Source organism: Leptosomus discolor, chromosome 7 (assembly GCF_034619465.1).
Source record: "Leptosomus discolor isolate bLepDis1 chromosome 7, bLepDis1.hap2, whole genome shotgun sequence".
Classification (NCBI taxonomy): domain Eukaryota; kingdom Metazoa; phylum Chordata; class Aves; order Leptosomiformes; family Leptosomidae; genus Leptosomus; species Leptosomus discolor.
Window position 1 is genome coordinate 47,782,139 of NC_141397.1, and position 19,967 is coordinate 47,802,105.

Here is a 19,967-nt window from a genome sequence, read left to right on the forward strand (position 1 = left end):
GTTGACCTTACCTGTTTTGGGACAGTAACGCATAAATGCAGTAGGGAGTGGGAAATGCAAGGGTTCAGAAGTACTTGTGGAACACTGAAATGTGCTTATTGCTGGGAACTGGGCCAAATCAACCATGTCTCGTCGATGCGATGAACAGCCTTGTGAAAGGGGAACAATCCTGTGCCCTCTTCACTTAAATTGATGTAAACTAAGCTTTGGGCAAGGGCTAATGAGGTCAGCATTGTTGAAATTGTTGTTCTGATCCAAATGAAGCTGGTTACTGCTAACAGATACTGAAATTCATTAAAGTATGCAGTGCATGTAGTTTTAGATTATGCTGAGAAATAGCGCAATACCTTATTTTTTCATAGCTAGCTTGAATGCAGAGAAAAGGTTGGCAACTCTTACTATACACAATCACAATCTGTTCAGTGTATGTCCACTAATTAAGTTTGTCAAGCTCCAGACAAGTAGCTGAAGATCTTGTATTGTTTTGTGTCCTTTATATTGAGCAGAAGCTGAAACCATAGCTATTTTGTTTAGATTTTTAAGATAGCAGTATTTACAGAATGAATTATTTGCCCATGATTATAAATGTTTTTGTGCACACAGTTGCTTATGCAACTAGCTTTAGATTCCCTAGAAATCTTTGAAGGTCTTATGTCTGTAACTAAATTGCCTGTAATTGAAATACTCAGTAGAAGTGCAAGTTCAAAGGTTGTGTTCTATAAGCTCTTCTGTCGTGAGGTTCAGGCATCTGTATGTACTGCTTGTTTTGCTCACTGAGTGTTAATAGATGTTTCTGTGTCAGATCACTAATCTGAGTTGAAATAGAAGATTGAGGATTCTTTGGTATTAAACTGCTGGTGAAGAAAATGGGCAAAATGCATCATCCTGTTGACAAAGCTCTTTATGTTGTAGGCTCATAAACAGCCTGTTTCACCATTGACCAGTCTTGCTTGATTGAGCATCGTGTTTCTTCTAATTCATCGTTCAGATGATGCAGCCTTCTGCACTGTTGCTTGCATCCATGCTTTTTTCTATATTGTTAATGACCAATGCTTTCACCAGCCACACTGATGTTTCTGCACTTGATAGAGATAATGGCGTATATGCTTCTGATCAGGAAAATTCCAGCTATGAATGTAAAGTAGCTGCCATAAATGAGAAACTGGGAAATGGAGGTGGGGGGGGAGGAGGAGGAGTTGTCAAAAAAAACCTGTTATTGTTGTTAGGGAATAATTTAACGGATTACCTTCCACTACCTTCCATACCACCTTCCCTTCCCTGTCACCAATGCCCCAAAATGATCCCATCTTGAAAGGATTCAGGAAGTTTGGCTGCTTGACTTCATAGGACTCTTTATCCAGGGAATGTAGTGACAGGACAAGAGCTAACAGTTTCAAACTGAAAGAGGGGAGATTTAGATAGGAGGAAGAAGCTCTTCTCTGCAGGAGTGGTGAGACACTGGCACAGGTTGCCCAGAGCACCTGTGGCTGCCCCCTCCCTGGCAGTGTTCAAGGCCAGGCTGTATGGGGCTGGGAGCAACCTGGTCTGGTGGAAGGTGTCCCTGACCATGGCAGCAGGAGTTGGAACTGGATGATCTTTAAAGGCCCTTCCAACCCAAACCATTCTATGATTCTATAAAGTCTGTGGTTGTAAAAAGAGGGGGAGAGAATACTGTTACGTGCTTCCCCTCCCCACCTCAGTAAGGGAGGAGGACAGCTGCCTTGCAGTTTCTGGCTCTTTGAAAAGATGAAAGCTACAGACTTGGACCTCATTCAGTATATAAATTTAAACTTAAAATTTTGAAATTTCATAGGAAATCATGAAATTGGTTAATTTCAGCATTACAGTACCTTAGGGGTGCATCCAGTGAAACTATGTAACTTAGCCTTACCCTAGTAAGAGACCCGTAGATCACCTTTAAGCCTGCTTCTGTTTAGAGTATTTTGACAATAAACTTGTGAATAGTAAACCTTTTAAATAAAAAATACCAGCACTGAGTAATAGTGATGGTCTTTCCCTTCTACTCTATTAAAATATTCCTAAAATTATTGCAGAAATACAAAACTGGCAGGACCAGAGGACAAGTAGCTTGTAGTAGCTACTGCCAGTTCACTTTAAATGAGCCTGTTTTTCAAGTGAGTAACTGTCCTGAGCTAGCACATTACCTACGGTCTTCCCAAAGAGTAGAGCTCTCTTTTGGAGGAGAGTAGGGGAACTGAGAGCAGTGTGAGTAATGTAGCTTACCTGCGTGCTGATATCCAGTCCTAGACCTTTTGAATCTACTACAACAACAGTTAAAATTGTCTGAATCACCAGTGCGACAAAGTTGTTGAAGCCAAACATCAAAGCATAACGCTCCATGCTTAGATTGACAGCGATCTGAAACCTGGAAATGAATGTACAGGTTAACAAGACTATAGAGAACAAGGATGTTTGCAATTTACTTATGGGAGGAAGTTTGGGAACAAATTAATGTGCACAGTGGATTCTTTGAAGGATGAAGCCTCTTCAGTCTTGGCTATTAAGCTGCAACAGCTTCATTTTGGCAGAAATCCCTTGTTTTTCTGGCTTTGGCACTTTTGTGCCTCCTACTTATCTTTTACTTGAGTGGATATTTCTCCTAAATAAGGACCTGTGTATGTTCATTTGATCATTTAGAGAATACTTGTACATGGATCACTGAACAGCTAAATGCAGAATAATGTAGTTTCTGACTTGGAGTAACCTATTGTAATGGTCCAGTGATAGAATTTTAAGCATAGTTTTATATAAGCTAGAAATAATATGTGCTGCTGTCCTGAACAATTTTTAAAATAAATCTTATTTCTAGGGAAGCTTTCAGTAAAACTTCGATAAATTTAAAAATGTGACACTTAATTATTTAAATCAATTTAATTAGAAGAGTTGTGTATTATACTTACGTTGCTATTGTTATAAGGAGCATATAGCATGCTTTAAACGCAAGGTAACCAGCATAACATGCCCAGATGTTGTCAGTAAAGTGCATGAGAAACAGAGAACCAGCATCCATTGCAGAGAAAATTCCCAGAGCCAGTTCTCCAGAAACATCCCAGTTTACTTTGACATATCCAACTGCCATGGATGTTGCTGAACCTAAAAATTTAAAAGTGATTGAAACTCTGAATCATTCTCATCCTTCTAGAGCCATTGCGTAACTGTAAATGGAGCATGCCAGGAGCTATTGAGACTGTTGGTCACAATGGGCTTGGGTAACAGTGTGGCTTACGCTTTCTGTTGGTGGTGTTGGGAGTCTTGTGTTTGTTTGGGGTTTTTCTCCTGGCTTACTGAAGTACTCTGAGACAGTGCCTCATGCCTAAGGCTGGAGGCGGCAGTATACAGTCTGTTACTCCATTTTTTGACAACTGTGAGCAAAGAGAAGAAAATCCCACCAAACATTTTCTGCCAAATAGGCATAAAAGAGTTTTAATTCCTTCATGTAAAGATCTTTATGAAATGAAAATCTGTTGCACTCCTTCATGCTTTTTTTTTTATGAAAGCATCTTTTCAGTTTCTGGTGAAAATTCTTATGCACTGCACTCATCAGTACCTTATTGACCATCACTTACAGTGAAAACTCTTCCTTGAGCGTAATATGGTATAACAGTGCCTTGATTTTGTTTTTTTTTAATCTCCACAATAATGATGAGGTTTACTTTCCTCCCCATCTCAATTCTGGAGAAATACTTTCTGCTGTAAGAATGTTACTCAACTATAGGGGGTTTTATGTTCCTTTTACACAGAGGCTCCTGTAAGTTTCTGAAGGCTCTTTGAAACTTGATATGCTGGGGTTAGTAGCTCAAATGCAAAGAGAAGTCTGGTCCAGGCACATTATACAGCAATGAGTTATAGTCCAGAGTACCAGTTGCCCAGAAGTTTTCAGGCAGGCTAGCACACTAGCACAAAATTGACTTCATTTGCTGGTTTTATGTGTTCATCAGAATTCAAAAAGTCATAGCAGGCCTACTCCTTTGGTCCATCACTGCTAAAACCAGAGTGTACTAGTGCTGCAAGTGCTTTCTGTACTCTGAAACAGCATCAAGTGCCAGAGGGCACAAAAAGCAAGAAGGCCCTTAGGAATACTGCTGAAACCAGTAGTCTGAGAAGTTTTGGAGTACTTATGGTAAAATGCATTTTCATGCTGATTGCAGGGAGGGAGAGGAGAGTAAGCTGACTGTTCGCTGTAGAAATGTTAGATGGGGCTCCTGATACGAAGGAGGAGATGTAGCTGTGTAAATGTGATCTTGAAAATGAGGCTCCATTGGTACTACACAGCTATTTAAATGAAGTTGCCTTCTGTTCTGTGGCCAGAGAGGAATGTCATTTTGATGGACCAAGGAACTGTAATGAGAAACAGAATGGCTGAGGTGGGAAGAGACCTCTGGAGATTGCCTAGACCTGCTAAAAGTAGGGTCAACTAGAGCAAGTTGCTCAGGGTGGTGACTAGGTTTTGAATATCTCCAAGGATGGAAAGCCCACGCCTCTGGGCAACCTGTTCCAGTGTTAAATCACCCTTACAACAAAAATGTTCTTGTATGTTTAAGTGGATGTTTAAATTTGTGCCCCTTGCCTCTTGTCCTGTCACTGGGCACCACTGGGAAGAGTCTGGCTTTGTCCTCTTTACTCTTCCCCTTCAAGTCTTTATGCAAATTAATAAGATACCTTGTTTTCTCAAGGCTAAACAGTTACAGCTTTCTCTGTCTCTCCTTGTATGTCGTATCCAGCTCATTGATCAGGATACAGATGCAGTCAGAGTATTTGTTCAGGAACGCTCATCCTGAAATAATCTTGAATCCACTGTCTAAACAGACCATCTAGAGCTGTGTGTCTGTTAATAGCTCTTTTAATTCTTAAACCGCTTAGCTTAAGGTGTATTTGAGGGAGGAATAGGCAAGGTGTCATTGCACAGTGTTACTGAACTGCTTACTTGGGGTTAAATTCATGGTCTAAACAGAGCCGTGAACTTTTAACTGTTAAAACACTTTGGAATGAGGCTCCCCTAAGAAGGAATAGCTTGTATCTATATTTAAGATTATTTTTGAAGACCCTACTGATATAGTAAAAACATGCTTTGCACACTTTGTTTGGGTGTTACATGTTGGCAGCTGTTGACCTTGGTCCTCATAGGAGATAAACAGAAAGGAACCAGAGACATTGCTGAAGAATGCCATCAGCACAGGATGGGTTAAAGTAGTTGCTAATCATCTTTCGCTTACCTAAAAAAGTTGCTATTGCTTCAACAGCTCCATTGTAGACTGCAGAGCTGTGCGAGGGGGCTCTGAAGTCCCACAGCACTTGGATGTAATTCAGAACCTGGTTAAAGCCTGCTGTAGCCAGAGCCCACCACAGGGACCAGCACAGAAGCTTCCTAGAGCTGTAGCAATCCCGCAGGTCCTTGCTCAGCTGCACCAGTACCCTGAGCGCGTGATTCTGGGGCTCGGCACGACCAGCCTGCTGTTCGGGTGTTGGTCTCCTGTCAGCAGATACGGAGCTCTTGTCCTCTTGGCAGCTCGATGGCCTGTTGGGGCCGAGTGTGGCCACAACTTTATCTGGTCCTGGGAGAGTTTCTGGGACATCTTTCCTGTGGAAGAACATGCTCTTTTGGGGCATTGGGAGGAAAAAAGAGCACACGAATGCCAGGGACACGGAAGCCAAAGTGATGGCGTTAAGGTGGAAGTAGGATACATCTGCTAAGGAAACCAGGAGCTGTCCCAGCACGGCAGCAACGGTGGCTGCGACAAGAGTGATACTCCTGCAATAGCTCGTCACCCTCTGGTAGTGATGGGTGCTGACAACGCTGTAGATGTAGGCGTAATAGGCGACCTCGGTGGCTGTCACCATCCCGTAGAAGAATTCCACCACCTGCATGGCCGCCACTCCGTGTGCGAAGAGGAGCAAGAGCCATGTGAGGATGAAGCTGATGCCCTGGAGGAGGAGGACGGGCTTGTAGCGCACGTAGTCTGTCATCAGGAAGACTGGGAAAAGGAGTGCAAGGTAGGAGTACGTCCAGACTGGGAGAATCTGGTTGGTAACCTAGAGGGAATAAAAGAGGAGATAGTTTTTAAAAATACATTTAAAATGTTGGTTTTGAAGCTTAGGAAGCTTGACAGTGGTGTTGAAGAAGTGTAGTTGTGGTGACAGGAAACATTGAATTGTACGAATTGTGTGGACTTGAACCGCCTTAAATTGCAAACCTGAACATCAATGCCTATTTAGTTTTAACTCTTACATGAGTCATTGTATGCGTTTGGTCACCTCTCTCCTTTGTTAGAATTAGGAAAAAATGGGTGTGCCTTTTAGGATGGGCAAACTGCAACTGCATAGAGTGAGTGTGTAGGTGATAACTACATTATCTTCACCTCTTTTCTTCAAATTTAAGGTGTCAGAAGTAAACAAGTCTGATGGAACAGTATTTCGGTAAGTTTGTATTGGTCTTCAATAGATAGATGCTCTGAAAAGAAATTCTTTCTCTTTTTCTGAAGCTACTCTGCATTCAGGTGGAAGGTGCTGTTTACTGTTGCCACTAAAGCTCAGTGCGTGCCCAGGCAGCTTGACTACAGCTTTGGGGGGGAAACCCCTTTCTAGATACAGTCATAGAAAAAACTCACTTTGTGATGTGCAAGTTGCCTGTTTTGGGGAGGTCTTCTCCAGTATTTGCTGGACCTGCAAGGCTGTCCAGTTACACTCACTTGTTCTCTGCTGAAGCAATTAGGCTAGAAAGGAATTATTTCAAATGCTGGAGGAACAGTAGTAGGTGGTTATCTTTTTACTCTTGAATTGGTACTGGAGTGAGTTGCATGGTGAGCAGGAGGTTCACTATATCTTTTGGGGTAACTTTCTTTGTTTCTCTGAATTTTAATTAAAATTTTAAGTGTTTAACTGAAACTTAATGGAGCTCACTGGAGATGAGTTTGGCTGAAAGAGCTAGTATCCATACTATGCTTACTTTTGAGTTAAGGATTCTTGCTGAAATCAGATTAAGGTATCCCCTTTGTGATTAAAAATAAAAAGGGGGGGGGAACCCCCAAATATCTTTTTTTGGAGGAAACTTTGGGTTCTTGCTATGCTAGCATATTCTGCCTTAACACTTGCTACTGCACATCAGGAATGACTGTTCTCCGTATTAGCTGTATGTGGGTGTACCAAGCTTGTGTTTTCTAATTTTACCATTAGCTCTGTGACTCAATCACTTGTTAACTATGTCCCCATGGGGAAGTGTATTCCTGAAGCAGCCAGTGCTGAGCAGAGGAGCAGAGCAAGGAAACTTGCAGTGCATGCTTTTATAAAAAAAAAAAAATTTTTGAATGTGAACCTGACTTCTGCAGATTCATAAATGCATAAAACAACCCTGTAATGTAGGTAATAATCTAACAGCTCATAAGGGGGAGTCTGCTTGGTTTTCTTATGATTTGCCATCACTATGTCACTGTCAGTGTAACCAATTCCAGGATAAGTTTAAACAAATCTTAGTGTTGCCCCTCCTCTGGGGTTCGAGGTGCAATTAGCTGACCTGATTTTGCTGAAAATAACACTTTCTTAAACAACCACCAAAGTGGTGTCAAAGTGCTAAGAATGTAGGGACTTTAAAGTTTTGATCTTCTGCAAAAGGAGTGACTCCTCTTTTCTAGAAAACATCTTAAATATGAGTCTATAGATAAAATACACCTGTATTATTGAACATTTCACCCCCCCTTCAGTTATTGCTGTAAGACCTAATGCTTTAAGCATTCTAATTATTACTTAAGAGAGTAGTTACATACCTCTTCAATTGTTAGGTTTTTGTCTGGTCCGGTTAGATAAGGAGTGAGAAAAGATTCCGATGGCCTCATTGTGGAGAAAAATCCATTCGCACAGATGATCAGCATGGGATAAATCCAGCTGCGGCCTACAGTTCCCTTCCGGCAATCCATAGTCTACCAAAAAAACCCCCAAACTGAAGAAATGAACACACCAGGAATTTTATAAAGATGCTTTTCACAGTTGGTAAAAATTAATTTGCAGGTTTACTTTTTAACTAGCCCTACTTCAGCTAATGTTTCTCTTACTAAACCTGCCAGTAATCACAGGTGCAGCTTGTAAATGAACAACTTGGACCAAAGTGCAGTGGGGGTGGCAAACTCCAGTCTCTATCATCTGTCAAAGGTTGTTCTTAATGACAGAATTAAGGGGATGTATTGTAGTGGAAGAATAAAGTTCCATCATAGTCTTGCTTCCAAATAAATGAGTGGGCGAACTGTGTGATTAAAGCTCATTCTCAGCATGCTCAAGAAGGCTTTTTTCTGTTGATTTGCAGCCCAAGAGCCAAGTGGAACAACAGAAGCACAAGCCTTTTTGCAGACAATAAAAGCCACCAGCCATCTCACAACCCACTGTGAGCTCTGTTTCTTCAAAATGCTGTAATACTCATCATGTTGCTTGCACTCCAGTCATTTGAGTGGGTAAAGAAAGATGCAGAAACTATCTGTTCATGGTACCTGTTCAGACTTAGAAAAGAAGCAGCTTGGCTTCACTCTTGAAAGTGATGATCACAAGGAAAAGAATGAGACTTGTTTCTTTGCCTTAGTTGGCAGTAAAAAAGTCTAAAGAGATTTTGTTTTTTCAAGCTTATTTTACTTGTGTTAAAAAGTCAGTTCCACTGTTCCTGGAAAACTAAGTGCAACAAGAATGTTCTGAAACATAAGAAAATGAAAGCAAAGCATCGACTGATGTTTAATCGAGCTGTTACAAGCTATTTCTTCATATTGTTGAGTTCCATTTTATAGCAGGCACTTTTTCAAAAGTGCTTCTACTTGTACAGTGAGATTGAATTTATTAAAACTTGGCATAAATAGTATGTTATTAAGGCAGTATTTGTGACCTCAGAGGAATGTTACAAAAACAAGCCCTAACCTTGAAACTCGATTTTAAATTATTGCCTCTGATTATCATCTTTCTCTTACAAATCATTGTATATAAAATACAGCCTGTATTATCCTTAACTTGACATCTGCTTTGAAATCTTTAGATATCTGTTTTCTGTTCAAACTAAAAATACATTAAACCCTGCACTGATCAATAACGTCAGCATAAATCCTACATCACTTCCAAATGCACTGAGCAATTGAGTGGCCAGCACAATTCCAAACAACTCTGAAGCTAATGAATTACCTGTCAAAGCTGTGGCTGTGGTGCATTTGCTATGGATTCATGTGCATTTTCTTCCTAGGATGACTTTGTCTTGTAGAAGAGAGGTCAGAAACCACCCTTGAGGATTGGAAATAGTAAGAAATTTCTGTCTTTTCCTTTTTTCTCTAAAATTTCTTTCTAAACTTGATAAAATGTTAACAGAATTTAAATAATAATAATTCGTCACAGCTCTTCTTGCTTGCAGAACTTGTCCATGAAGATCGCAGAGGAAGCTTTCTCCTTTACAAGTTTTGTCAGCAAACTGAGTTATAATTTTGAGATAAAGCTTTAAGACTCAGAGTAGCAGGAATATCATGCTCTCATGACATGGCAGGAAAGCAATCACTTGATTGTCTTTTTGTGTTAATAAATACCTTTAAAAGCTCTGGTCTCTGATTCGTGGCTAAGACACAGCACCCATTTTACAGTTTGGGCTGACAGTGACTCTCCCCTGTGCATAGCACAGTTGCCTCTGGGCTCACGTGGTCTCTTCTGACTGTCCTGGCTTTGCTGGGGGTGTGGGGAGGCGAGATACTGAATATCTTGTACTATTGGTTGGCCAGGAGTTACTTCTATGTAAGGACCAATTTGTCTCTTAAGGACAAATGGACAAGAAGCAGCTTCTAAGCTAAAAAAAAATAATCAAAACTGCTTCAGAGAAATGCTGCTGCTTTGCTTTCCTTTACCCATTTTTTTTTAGTTTGGACTCCCTACATCTTCCAAGGCTCATCAGAGGATGGAGTTGACTCTGAAGCCTGTTGGCAGGATCTGTGTTGACACTGAGCAAATGCTGTAGCCCTGTCAGGGGCCACGTGCTACCCAGAGCAGCTTTGTGAGCTGGACAGAGCCTGGGCTTGTTCTGCAGGTACAGAAGGTTCTTGCACTGCTGGGAATGTGTAGTGCAACCAGGCAGACAAGTGTTCAGGAAAGCCAGCCTTGCCTTTGTGCTTCGTTCTCTTTCTTTACCAATGGCTTCTGAGAAAGGAGAAGATGCTGCTGGGTAGGTCTGCTGGCCTGCTGAAAGGTGGATGCTGACTAGCATTCCTCTGGTAACCCGCACAGTGCTTGATTAATAGCTGTTTGCTTTGAACACTAAGATACATTTTGTTTGCTGCCTTGTTGGCCAGAACTGGCCCTATCAGCTTCCTGGATTGTGTCTTCATGGAAGACTTATGCCCAAACCCCCTACTGTTTCAAAGGTAGTTAGTGTCTTATTTTGAGGGAGTTGTAGCTGTGGGGAGCAATGGGCTTAGCTCTGGATTTTCATACTTAAATGGAATCCTTTAGCATTGTGGGAGAAAGATAAGCAACACTAAAAGCTGCAAGGAGATGTGGATTTGCTCAAAGTTGTCTTGTTCCTGCAGAACTAGAGCCTGTGGTTACAGCCTTGTTAATAACCTGCCAAGCCTCAACTATCTCCTGTCTGGACAGTGTGTGTGTATGTATAAGAACACACAGGTAGATGTGTGCATCTTAGTGTTTTGGATGAAATATCTTAACTGATTGCTGGGTTAATACTGATCTGAAGCTAAAAAACCAGGGTGATGTAAAGTCTTACCTTTCTCTTGCTGTTGTTTCTGTGTCCAATGTGTCATGTCCTTCCTAACACTTACTAAGAGCTGCCCTTTTCCTCCCCCAGCTCCCAACCTCAGAATCTTTCTTGTGGAAATTCAAGTGAATAGGAATAGATTTTTTTTAAAGTCATAATCTCTTTTCTGAAGATAGTATTCTCTGTGCCTGCAAACCAAATACATTGTCTACTTGGTTCCTTTGCTCCTTAGTGGCATCCCATGTACGTGGAAGGCAACATGTCTTACCAGTTCAGGACGGAAGAATTTTAATGGTTATTTCTACTAGTTTTTGTAGCTCCTTTCCTACAGCTCGCTACTGCCATTTTTCTTTTTAATAATAGCAAGAAGTTTCACATGTTACTGATTCCTTTTTTTCTGATTCACAGAGAGGAGTACTTGTTAATTTCTGTACCAAAGGCACTTTGAGACTGTGGAGCTGGAAATACCAAGTTGTTCTTTTTCATTTAAGCACAAACTCTAGTTAGCTGCTAGTCCAGGACTGGCACCTTCCTTCTCACAAGAAAAAGTAAAACAAGCCAGCCCTTGCTCTACTGGACTTCATCCCTGTTTCTTCAGGCAGGAATATCATGCCCTCAGTTCTGCAGTAATAAGAGATACTTACTGCTTAGTGGAGACTAAGCATGTCTCCTGCTTCTACACCTGCATCGGTTAAGCTGTTCTGCTTAGAGGCAGTTTACAACAGAGAATGTCCACACAATGTATGATAGCGAACAGAAAGCCTAGGAGATTAGCTGGGTTCATTTAGTCAAATCCTACTGATTCTTCTTGTGACTTGAAACAAATTGCTTCTCTCCTGCCTGCTCTTGCCTCTGGGCAGCTTGTCTAGTTGCAGCATGTGACAACTGTATGAAAAGCACATAAGTCTGTACAAATGATAGCTTGTGTCTCTACAGGAAAAATACTATTCTGTAAATGCTATGTATTTTCTGTTTTTATTACTTACGGATAGGTATCGAAGCTAGAAGCAGAGAGCAGTACAGAAATAACTTTACTAGGCATTCACTATACAGACTCATTTATAGTCTCTTTCTTCTGGACTCACTGTCCTTTATGCTGAACTAAATTAGCTGTAGGATTTGAAACTTCTTGATAAATTCTGAGATGCTGACACTGCCAAATCCTTGGCCAAGGTCAGTGGCCCTCCTTCGTTTGGCACTCAAAAGCACACATGATGCTTGCTTGCTGTTTCCATTATGAATCCTCTTGGATATTTGTGTTAATCTGGAATTTTCTGTGCTGAATCAGTCAAATTTCTCTGCAACGTACTTCTCTGGCTTTAGTCCATACTACTCAATCCCTTTGGTATTTTTTTCTTTTCCTGTTGAAACAGGAAGACATTCAGTCCTGAACTTAATTTTAGTGGAAGCACAAGGAAAGGAGTGTGGCTCTTTCATTTCATTTTAGCTCTTAAGCTTTTCCCTCTAGGCTGAGACTGTTGTGGATTCAGCACAGTGTTTAGGTTGCAGCTTTCAGATGTGGGTCAAGCAACAACTGTGCCTTAGCAGTGTTTTAGTGAACATCTTGGATGGGTTGAGCAAACTGCTTTTCCGCACTGTTGCGTGCAGAAGGCCTGCTTCTGATGTGGACTTTTAAATTAGAAGGGAGGAGTCTGTCACTGGATCGCCTCTAGTTAGGTGGGAAAGAATATAATGATGCAAACGCAACCCCTTCTTCCTTGGTTCAGAACAAGATGTGTAAAGCCAGGGATAGACCCCTCGCCCACATGCATGAGCAAATGTGCAGGGAAGCAGCTTGCCAATGCCGAATACAAGAGCTAGAACAAGCAAGGCAGGGTGAAGTCTGATCTTTGCCGCTGTGTGTGGTGGGGTGCTAAGGTGGTTGCTCTTTTCTCATGTGTAAGTTGCTGCTGTTAATCTATTTATGGGCACGTAAATAAGGATCTAAAGCAATTTATTCTTTCTTCTTGGCACAGTGCCATTATGGTGATCTCTTAGCTGGCGCATGCTGTAATGAAGTGCGGTAGTGAGTCAGTGTAGCTGTTGAGGGCTGGGTTGTACGTTCATCTTGCAGTGCTGTTCTCTGCATGCTGCAATAGGAGCTCTTCTCCCACGAGGGCCTGGCCACGTGAGCCTGTCTGACACCTACAGCCATGTCGTATAGCCAGTCACAATCTGCTCTTTTGATTCGTGTTCAGCATGGTTCAGATGCTCTTTGCAAGATCTTGCTATTTTCCTTTTGCATTTACTTGAGACAAGCATGCAAATGCTTCTGATCAAGAAAATCCCAGCTGTGACTGCAAAGTAGCTGCCATAAATTAAAAACTGGGAGGGGGAGAGAAAAAGGTGGTAGAATTAATGAAAAACACATTAGGGAAACACTGCTGCTTCTGGAGATGACACACACTGTTTTGTTTACCTGTGTTCTGGCACAGTTTCTCTATATTTCAGTTTTTGCTTTGTGATTAAGAAAAATCTTAGCTTTTTCCAGCGAACAGCAGATCTTTGAGGGATGAGGAACTGCCCCTTGCTTCCAATCCCTGTGCTCTTAATAAACATCAGAGGGGGGGAGGGATAGGAACAGGATTTTTTCTATTAGTGCAAAATGTACAAGTAGTTTCACTACCCACATAGTCATAAATAATGTAAGACAAGAGTCCAAGTTGGTCCGTTTTTGCTCTTGTACATTTCAGTGCTGTCACCACACTGGCTTCACTAAATATACAATGACTTTGTACCAGTACTTCCAACAACAGTGGCAAGGCTATTTATGAAGTCCTATGTATTCCTGTCCTTAATCTTAAAGTTTAATTTTTAGTATTTAATTTAATCTTTTAAAGTAACTTTTGCTTTCTCTGTGCAGAATATCTGAATAGCTTTAGTCTTCTTCAGCAGGAAGCTGCTTCAGCTGAGATCCCATCTGAGAAAATGCAGAAGTCAGTACCTTTCAGTTGACTCCAGCATGAGTGGAATTGGGCTGAGTGAAGTTAGGGACACTGTGAGATCCCACCTCAAATTAAGTGCCCAAACTACAGGCAGAAAACTCTTATTCACATTGAGATGCAGACCACATTTGCTCCTGAGCTGGAACTAGAAGGCAGGTATTGTTTTCACTTGAGCTGAAGTAACTCAAATAATCCAGGCTCTGTTTCATGGTCTTGAACTCCCCTAACAACATGTGGTCATGTTGATTCTGCATCTGAGAGAACCAGCCTGAATTTTTGGGCAGAGAGGATGTTATTCAGTGTCCTGTTAATTAGCAAAAGCTGGTCAGATAGCAGGGCCTGATTATTTATGTTCTGGTGTGTCTGCCTTTAAAAAGTCAAAGACCAGGATCTGTAATCCTAAATCCTGCACTAAAAGGCAAAAAGGGAGAATTGTAGAATCATAGAATAGTTTGGGTTGGGTTGGAAGGGACCTTAAAGATCATCTAGTTCCACACCCACCCACCACCCCTCCCCCCCCCATGGGCAGGGACACTAGACCAGATTGCTCAAAGCCCCATCCAGCCCGGCCTTGAACACAGCCAGGGAGAGGGCAGCCATAGTTGCTCTGGGCAACCTGTTCCAGTGCCTCACCACCCTTGTAGTGAAGAGGGAAGAGCAAGATCTCCCTAGATTTCTATAGAAGGAGGGAATTGTCTTTTAGCATAGCAATTTCATTCTTGGTAAACTTTTGAAGGTGAATTGGCTAAGCAGTAAATAGGAAGTTAATGGCCCTTACCTGAGTCACTATGTCCAGTCCCAGGCCTCTCGAATCCACGACGACTACTGTAAGAACAGTCTGAATCACCAGTGCAATGAAGTTGTTGAATCCAAACATCAAGGCATAGCGTTCCATGCTCAGACTGACTGCGATCTGGTACCTAATGTGCAACTAGCAGGTCAGTTACTTCACATTGGGTGGAAAGCTATTGCTCTCCAATTAATTGAAGAGAAATGATTCATGCAGATGATATATCAAGGATAGAATAAATGGTGCTTCATTTGTTTTCTTCCTTGCTTTCTCTAAAACAAGTTTTGACTGCTATTGTGTGTTTTGATGGTTTTGTACTTGTCTGTGTTGCTTTTCCAAACCATCTTATCAGGTGATTTGCTTTATCTAGTAGAACATCAGATCTCTAACCTTCCCCTTTTGTTTCTTCTCTGCTTTCACAGACTGTGCTAGACAAGTTGTAAAGTCTCCATGGTTGGAGGCTTTCGAAGACCTGGCCAGATAAAGCCATGACCTGATCTGGCACTGGCAGGAGTTCTGCCCTGGCTGGGAGGTTAGATGAGAAGGTCTCTATGGGTACCTTCTAACCAACATTTCTGTGATGATGTGAATTCCTTTTTGCTTTGTGGCTTGACAGTGGAGGTAGCATACTGTTTATTTCTGTCAAGAGCCTGTAGATATTCTTTTCAGTATCTTTTCTGACAATAGTCAGAACATCTGTCCTTGCAATATTTACCTCCAAAGTTTCTGTCTGATCAAAAGGGTGTTATTCCTGCAGTACTCTTTTGTTGATTTTTAGCTGGGTTGTTTTGTGCAAGCTTTTACTTTCTTTTGGTAGAATATGTTGAAATAGTCTATATGTGATGCACTGTAATGTACTAGCAGTCCACCAAAATGAAAATAGAGGAATCACTTGGCTTCATTTAACACAGGCATAATCTTGTCATGCGTTATAGTTTATCAGGTTTTTAAAATGGTATCTGAATAATTTTGTGTTTTGACATAAAAATGCATCTGGTATTTTTGTTAATGAAATAGTGTGGTATGTCTAAAGACCTTCCAATCAATAAAATGAGTAATATTTTGTATTTATTACATCGATTATATATAATAATTGTTATTATTTATATTTTTCTGTTGCTGACAACAGAATAGCTTGGTCTCCTAAGATCTTGTCCGAGTTTATAAGGCTAATGTTTTCTTTTTTTTTCCCTCCTTTACATCATTATATCACTAAGGATTAGACGTATACACTCACATTGGGGAACACTCTATACCAAATCTCTTCTTGCGTTCATGCAGTTCATAGCATGCTGAAAAGTATATCAGCAAGGTGGCCTACACATAAGGGGATCTTCAAAGATGGCTGTCAAGGCATGCTTGTCCTTATTGTTCACTTGGCATCTTCCATGCCAGGACGGAGGAAGATAGCTTATATGATTTGCTGTTACCGTTGCCTTTAGTAATAAAGATACCTTGTTTAATTCCTGCCTAGGTAAATGTTCAATGTTGATAATTTTTCTTTTATGGCTGTTCAGAAGAAAAAAACCAACATGACTAGACATTTAAGTGTCCCTGTCTTTACCTAAACAGCTATGTCTAGCATTAAATCAGCTACCTCTGAGTAAAAGGAGGGATACCCAAGTAAACTTAAAGTACAATTAGTATTCTGTGCATAATGGCAGCACTGTAAAGTTTTATACTTACGTTGCTATTGTTATGAGGAGCATATAGCATGCTTTGAAAATGAGATAGCCGGCGTAGCATGCCCAGATGTTGGTAGTGAAGTGCATGAGAAATAGAGAACCAGCATCTATTGCAGAGAAGATCCCTAAAGCCAGTTCTCCAAAAAGGTCCCAGTTAATTTTCATATATTGTACTATGAAAGATGTTACCGAGCCTAGAAAAACAGGAAGAAAAACCCATGTAAATGTTTTGTCTGTTCTATAGCCTATATTGCCAAGTCTTGCCAACCTCACATGCTGAAAGGCAAAGATGAATAATGAAGCAGAGCCATTCTGAAGTGTTTTGAAAGCATTTTTCATCACTTCTGAAGTCGTGCAGATGACTGGTCATTTTTAGACAACTGCACAAATCAAGTCTCTGCCATTCCTTTCTTAATGTTTTATTCTGCTTCACAGGATAAACTGTTATGTAGAAGGATTCATTATTTAGCTGTCTGTACCCAGCATGAATCTCTAGGGAGAGAATTAGGAACATGGTTTGGAGCTCAAGAAGCATAATTCTTCCAACTTCTACTAGCTTACTTTATAGCTAAACTAGTAAACCTCCTAGCTTAACAGTTTAGCTCTGTGCGGCTCAGCTGTCAAAAAAGGGAGTTTTGTGAGGTATCAAGTGAGTATACTCAGGGACACAGGAAAGGATAGGCACTGTTTGCTTTTGGTGGGCCTGCTACAAAGATGCCTCTGTTATGAAGGTAAGCCACCTGACTGTCCATCTTGGGGGTCTCATACAATTTTAAAACTTCTACACCTCTATGCTGAGAAAAAGGCAACTCCATGAGAGAGAGGAATTGATCAAGGAGCAGACACTACAGGAGTTAAGTGCTCCTAATTTGTGATTCAGTTTGTCTATTTAGTTTCTTACCTCAAGATGAAAGTAACTTTTAATCTTAGAAGTATCTGTTTCTCCTTAATGACTGTAAGGGTAACTTGAATGAACAGGTATGATGTAGACACATTTATTTTCCCTGTTTGATCAATGTCTTGTGCAACTTCTCTACAGCAGCACGATACAAATATGTGAAACAGTGCCAGGTTAGGGTGGTGTCCTCCAATGTTACCTTTTGATAAGATAACTTACATGGTGTGGGCATCCGCTTCCAGTGCAGAACTATAATGGTTAATGTCAGTAGCATAATGAATTCAGTAAGGTCTTTTTTTTGCAAATCTCTTATCTTGGAATGACTAAAATTCTTCTTTCTGTCCTGCACTAGAAAAAGATCTTAATGAGAGGATGATGGGGTTTTTTTTGTAAAATATTTATGAAAAACTTCTCTTATCTGTGTAAGCATTGTTATGGGAACAGTGTGATACTTGGGGGGGGGGGGCAGGTTACAAACCCCAACAACCTCATCCAAAGAAACACGGGTGCCTCTGAATGGACTTAGCAGCTCGTTGTAAAGTCTGGGTGACTTTTATGCTCTCTATGTACTGGTAGGATACAGTTGGGTGTCCCACTCCTAAAGACAAATAGCAGAGCTCGCATTTGAACTGCTTCGTGCATCAAAGAACGAGGTCTTGAATGCACAATGCATACAGTGGCTTCCTGGAGTGTCTGCAATGGAATGGCACTTGAAGTGTTCTAATGCAAAACTTTAGAGGCTGCATTTGTGGTTGATACTTAGACACTAACTTACTCAGAAAAGTTGCTATTGCTTCAACAGCTCCATTGTAGACTGCAGAGCTGTGCGAGGGGGCTCTGAAGTCCCACAGCACTTGGATGTAATTCAGAACCTGGTTAAAGCCTGCTGTAGCCAGACCCCACCACAGGGACCAGCACAGAAGCTTCCTAGAGCTGTAGCAATCCCGCAGGTCCTTGCTCAGCTGCACCAGTACCCTGAGCGCGTGATTCTGGGGCTCGGCACGACCAGCCTGCTGTTCGGGTGTTGGTCTCCTGTCAGCAGATACGGAGCTCTTGTCCTCTTGGCAGCTCGATGGCCTGTTGGGGCCGAGTGTGGCCACAACTTTATCTGGTCCTGGGAGAGTTTCTGGGACATCTTTCCTGTGGAAGAACATGCTCTTTTGGGGCATTGGGAGGAAAAAAGAGCACACGAATGCCAGGGACACGGAAGCCAAAGTGATGGCGTTAAGGTGGAAGTAGGATACATCTGCTAAGGAAACCAGGAGCTGTCCCAGCACGGCAGCAACGGTGGCTGCGACAAGAGTGATACTCCTGCAATAGCTCGTCACCCTCTGGTAGTGATGGGTGCTGACAACGCTGTAGATGTAGGCGTAATAGGCGACCTCGGTGGCTGTCACCATCCCGTAGAAGAATTCCACCACCTGCATGGCCGCCACTCCGTGTGCGAAGAGGAGCAAGAGCCATGTGAGGATGAAGCTGATGCCCTGGAGGAGGAGGACGGGCTTGTAGCGCACGTAGTCTGTCATCAGGAAGACTGGGAAAAGGAGTGCAAGGTAGGAGTACGTCCAGACTGGGAGAATCTGGTTGGTAACCTAGAGAGAATAAAAGAGGAAGCCTCTGTGTTGTTACTCCTGGGGAAACAAAGTCTGCTTATTTTAAATGCCTTTGTAGAGGGAAGTTTTTGCTCTGAAGGAATTCATAAAATATATAACCACACCAAAGTGGCATGTGACTGTTAAGCAGGCAAATGGATTTTAATCCATTAAATGGATCTTTTATTTATGCCATCTGCTGCAAATTGTGACCTCCCAAAGCTAGTTACAGTTGTGCTTTTTTGGTTTTTCTCTTTAAAAGCTTTGTTTAAAGTTCTATTTTTCAGTTTTGCTGCTTTATATAGAAGAAAAGGCAGAGTAAAACCATACCTCATCTATGGTGAGGTTTTTATCTGGTCCTGTTAGATAGGGTGTTAGGAAAGGTTCTGATGGTTTCATCATGTAGAAGAATCCATAGAGGCAGAGGATCAGGGTGGGAAAAGTCCAGGTGTTGGTCTTTTCTTGCTTCCAGCAGCCCATGGCCTCTGCAGCAAAGCTAAGGAGAAATTAGAAGGATGATACTGCCCACGTAAACACAAGATGTCTTGGAATTGGTTTTTATTTTGTGGTTTCTAATGCTAAGAAGTGCTCTTTAGGGGATGCCAGTTGGGAAACATTTTTCTTCCTAACTTTAAAGTGAACAGCTTTTCCTTACGTTTGTCTGCTGTTTCTCTTTGTAGACATTGTATAAAGAATGACTTGCAAGATCTTTAACTGGGAGACAAATTACCCTGTCAAAACTAAACACAGGAAAAGCCCTTCTAGAGAAAAGTTGCTGAGGATAGCTGAGCACTGAGATTTCCCTTGACACCATGACTGATCACAGCCAGACACCTTATTGAGCAACAAGTAACTAGTTCACAATTACTAGTTTTTCTCTTTTGTCTCCTAGATATGCATGGCTTTCCTGTTACGGAGAGCTGCTAACTCTGGAGCCTAGCAGGTAAGTCACGAATAAATACTGAAACTCTTATAGTGTGTGATATATAATGTATAAGGCAGCAGGCATTATGCATCTTCTTTTCTAAAGTCATACTATGATAGCACATTTTAATAACGGCCTGATGCACTAAGAAGCGGGTGCAGATCAAAAGGAATTTGAATTATTTCATTTTGTGCATGACTGCTGAAGCCACTGCCGTGACAGCATTTAGGGCAGAAATGCACTTAGCCCTGTGCTGTGAACCACTAGAGGGCAAGATGACCCAGCAAAGGGAAAACGTGTGCGGGAGGAAAGGGAGACACATTCAGCGTGCTGAAGGGAAGAAGAATTTCTGCCCCTCCTTCCTCCCCAGTGCTGGCCATGCTGAGGATCACACTCGGAC

General features: G+C 41.6%; 2 protein-coding genes across 2 annotated transcripts; both read right to left on the bottom strand.

The window, feature by feature from the left end:
• Positions 1 to 1,039: 1,039 nt before the first annotated feature.
• LOC104348172 (thiamine transporter 2) lies at positions 1,040 to 7,928 on the bottom strand. The gene is made up of 5 exons (XM_086468141.1): positions 7,779 to 7,928; positions 5,235 to 6,051; positions 2,922 to 3,114; positions 2,245 to 2,386; positions 1,040 to 1,162 (listed from the first exon to the last, which is right to left on the bottom strand). The coding sequence occupies exons 1-5, from the start codon at positions 7,926 to 7,928 to the stop codon at positions 1,040 to 1,042; spliced, it is 1,425 nt and encodes a 474-aa protein (XP_086324267.1).
• A 4,949-nt stretch (positions 7,929 to 12,877) lies between these two features.
• LOC104341360 (thiamine transporter 2) lies at positions 12,878 to 19,143 on the bottom strand. The gene is made up of 5 exons (XM_086468149.1): positions 18,973 to 19,143; positions 17,826 to 18,642; positions 16,154 to 16,346; positions 14,456 to 14,597; positions 12,878 to 13,057 (listed from the first exon to the last, which is right to left on the bottom strand). Exons 1-5 carry the CDS (start codon positions 19,120 to 19,122, stop codon positions 12,878 to 12,880), a joined length of 1,482 nt encoding a protein of 493 aa, XP_086324275.1. The 5' UTR covers positions 19,123 to 19,143.
• Positions 19,144 to 19,967: the final 824 nt, after the last annotated feature.

Coding starts and splice junctions, on each gene's coding strand:
- LOC104348172 (XM_086468141.1), bottom strand. CDS start 7,928: ATGGATTGCCGGAAGGGAACTGTAGGCCGCAGCTGGATTTATCCCATG. Junction 6,052..7,778: donor AAAACCTAACAATTGAAGAG/GTATGTAACTAC, acceptor TATTCCCTCTAG/GTTACCAACCAGATTCTCCC. Junction 2,387..2,921: donor CTCCTTATAACAATAGCAAC/GTAAGTATAATA, acceptor ATTCATTTCCAG/GTTTCAGATCGCTGTCAATC.
- LOC104341360 (XM_086468149.1), bottom strand. CDS start 19,122: ATGGGCTGCTGGAAGCAAGAAAAGACCAACACCTGGACTTTTCCCACC. Junction 14,598..16,153: donor CTCCTCATAACAATAGCAAC/GTAAGTATAAAA, acceptor GTTGCACATTAG/GTACCAGATCGCAGTCAGTC. Junction 13,058..14,455: donor GACTGGACATAGTGACTCAG/GTAAGGGCCATT, acceptor TCCCCCTCCCAG/TTTTTAATTTATGGCAGCTA.